This window comes from Silene latifolia, chromosome X (genome assembly GCF_048544455.1).
Source record: "Silene latifolia isolate original U9 population chromosome X, ASM4854445v1, whole genome shotgun sequence".
NCBI lineage: Eukaryota > Viridiplantae > Streptophyta > Magnoliopsida > Caryophyllales > Caryophyllaceae > Silene > Silene latifolia.
The window spans coordinates 32168972-32171081 of NC_133537.1; the positions used below are offsets into that span (position 1 = coordinate 32168972).

General features: G+C 42.8%; 1 protein-coding gene across 1 annotated transcript; it reads left to right on the forward strand.

Moving 5' to 3' along the window:
- Nucleotides 1-450: 450 nt before the first annotated feature.
- On the forward strand, nt 451-783 carry LOC141617145 (uncharacterized). Its single transcript, XM_074434325.1, has one exon. The coding sequence runs from the start codon at nt 451-453 to the stop codon at nt 781-783; it is 333 nt and encodes a 110-aa protein (XP_074290426.1).
- Nucleotides 784-2110: the final 1327 nt, after the last annotated feature.

Genomic DNA, 2110 nt, shown 5'->3' on the forward strand with positions numbered 1-2110 from the left:
TTTAATAATATTAAGTTTCACATTGATTTTTGAGGATGTGATATTTATGGGATTGGGCAGGGTACTTTGTACCTTTGACAGTATGGATTGAGACTGGTTACTTGTATTGGGGGTGGTTTCTTCCTGTCTTCTTATTTTATTTCAGGTTACTTCCGCTGCTGTTCAAAAAGGATTTTATTTCAAGACAAGATTTTATTTAATGTTTTGTAAAATTTTGTTTACATTTTGTATATTTTGTTTTGAGATAGACATTTTATAAGAAAAACTTTGTATATTAATTATAATATCTCTGTATTTCGGCGCGTTTTATAAGTAAAAGTTAGTTTTAATTTAGCCGAAAAGCAGGGGTGTTACATTATCACCCTGTCGATGGCTAACTGCACAGTTAGAAAGGTCCTGGTAGATACAGGCAGCTCGGTGAATCTAATCATGCTGAAAACTATAGAAAATATGGGATTCAGCGAGAAGGACTTGCAGAAGAAAACCATCCCGGTGGTAGGCTTCAGCGGGGAGACAACCAACTCACTAGGCGAGATAGTCATCCCAACCTATGTAAGAGGGGTCAACAAGCAGATCAGGTATCTGGTCATAGACAGACTCTCCACCTACAACGTCATTCTGGGAAGATCCTGGCTGCACCAAATGAAAGCAGTGCCCTCAACATATCATCAGTGCATAAAATTCCCCACTCCATGGGGGGTAGAAACAATACGAGGGGATCAGGAGAAAGCTAGAGGCTGCTACAAGAAAGCACTAAAGTGCACCACCAGTCCTCCAGCATAGCAATTACAGAAGCAGCCTGTCCAGGACGAATACATTGAGCCCCCAGCCGAGGAGCTAGATCAGATCAACCTGGACAAGCTGCACCCAGAAAGGACCGTGTTAATTGGAGCCGGATGCACAGGGAACCTAAGACAGCAATTAATCAAATTTCTGCAAGATAACATGGACTGTTTCGCATGGTCACACGACGACATGATAAGAATAGATCCGTCCATCATAACGCATAAGCTCAGTGTTGACCGAAAGTGTAAACCTAACCAACAGAGAGGAAGGAAGTTTGCAGCAGAAAGGAATAAGGTAATTAATCAAGAGGCAGATAGCCTTCTGGCAGCAAAGAAGATAAGAGAGGTAAAATATCCTGAGTGGTTGTCCAACGTAGTGGTGGTACCTAAGAAGAATGGGAAGTGGAGAGTATGTGTGGACTTTACCGACCTCAACAAAGCATGTCCTAAAGATCCTTTCTCACTACCTCACATCGATGCAATGGTGGATGCGACAGCTGGACATGAGATGCTGATATTCCTGGACCCATGGAGTGGATACAATGAAATTAAGATGGATCCTGCAGATCAAGAAAAGACGGCATTCATGTCTGAAAGAGGAATATATTGTTACAACGTCATGTCATTCGGCCTAAAGAATGCAGGTTCCACATATCAAAGGCTGGTCAACCGCATGTTTAAAGAGCAGATATGGAGAACTATGGAGGTATATATCGATGATATTGTAGTAAAATCAGAGAAAGCCAAAGATCATATGCAGCATCTGGCAGAAACATTCAGCACCCTGAGGGAATACAAAATAAAGCTAAATCCATCTAAGTGTACCTTCGGGGTATCCTCTGGGAAATTCTTAGGTTACATTTTAACTCAAAGAGGGATATAAGCCATCATCGAGCAGATTAAGGTTGTCTTGCAATTGGAGTCACCTGAAAAGCCTAAGGACATTCAAAGACTAGCTGGCAAGGTAGCAGCCCTGAGCAGGTTCATCTCAAAATCCTCAGATAAGTGCAGGTTGTTCTACAACATACTGAGGAAAAGCCAAAAGTTCGAGTGGACCGCAGATCACGAGCAAGCATTCAGAGAGCTGAAACACTACCTCAGCAGTTCACCACTGCTGTCAAAACCGGAACCTGGAGAACCACTGTTTCTCTACCTGGCCGTCACAGAGGTGGCAGTGAGCGCTGTTCTAGTCAGAGAGCAGGAGAAGGAACAGAGGCCAGTATACTACGTAAGCAAGTCTCTGCTGCCAGTAGAGACTAGGTACACATCTCTTGAAAAACTAGTACTAGCTTTGGTGGTAGCATCTTATAAGCTGCGCCCCTATT

Coding starts and splice junctions, on each gene's coding strand:
- LOC141617145 (XM_074434325.1), top strand. CDS start 451: ATGGGATTCAGCGAGAAGGACTTGCAGAAGAAAACCATCCCGGTGGTA.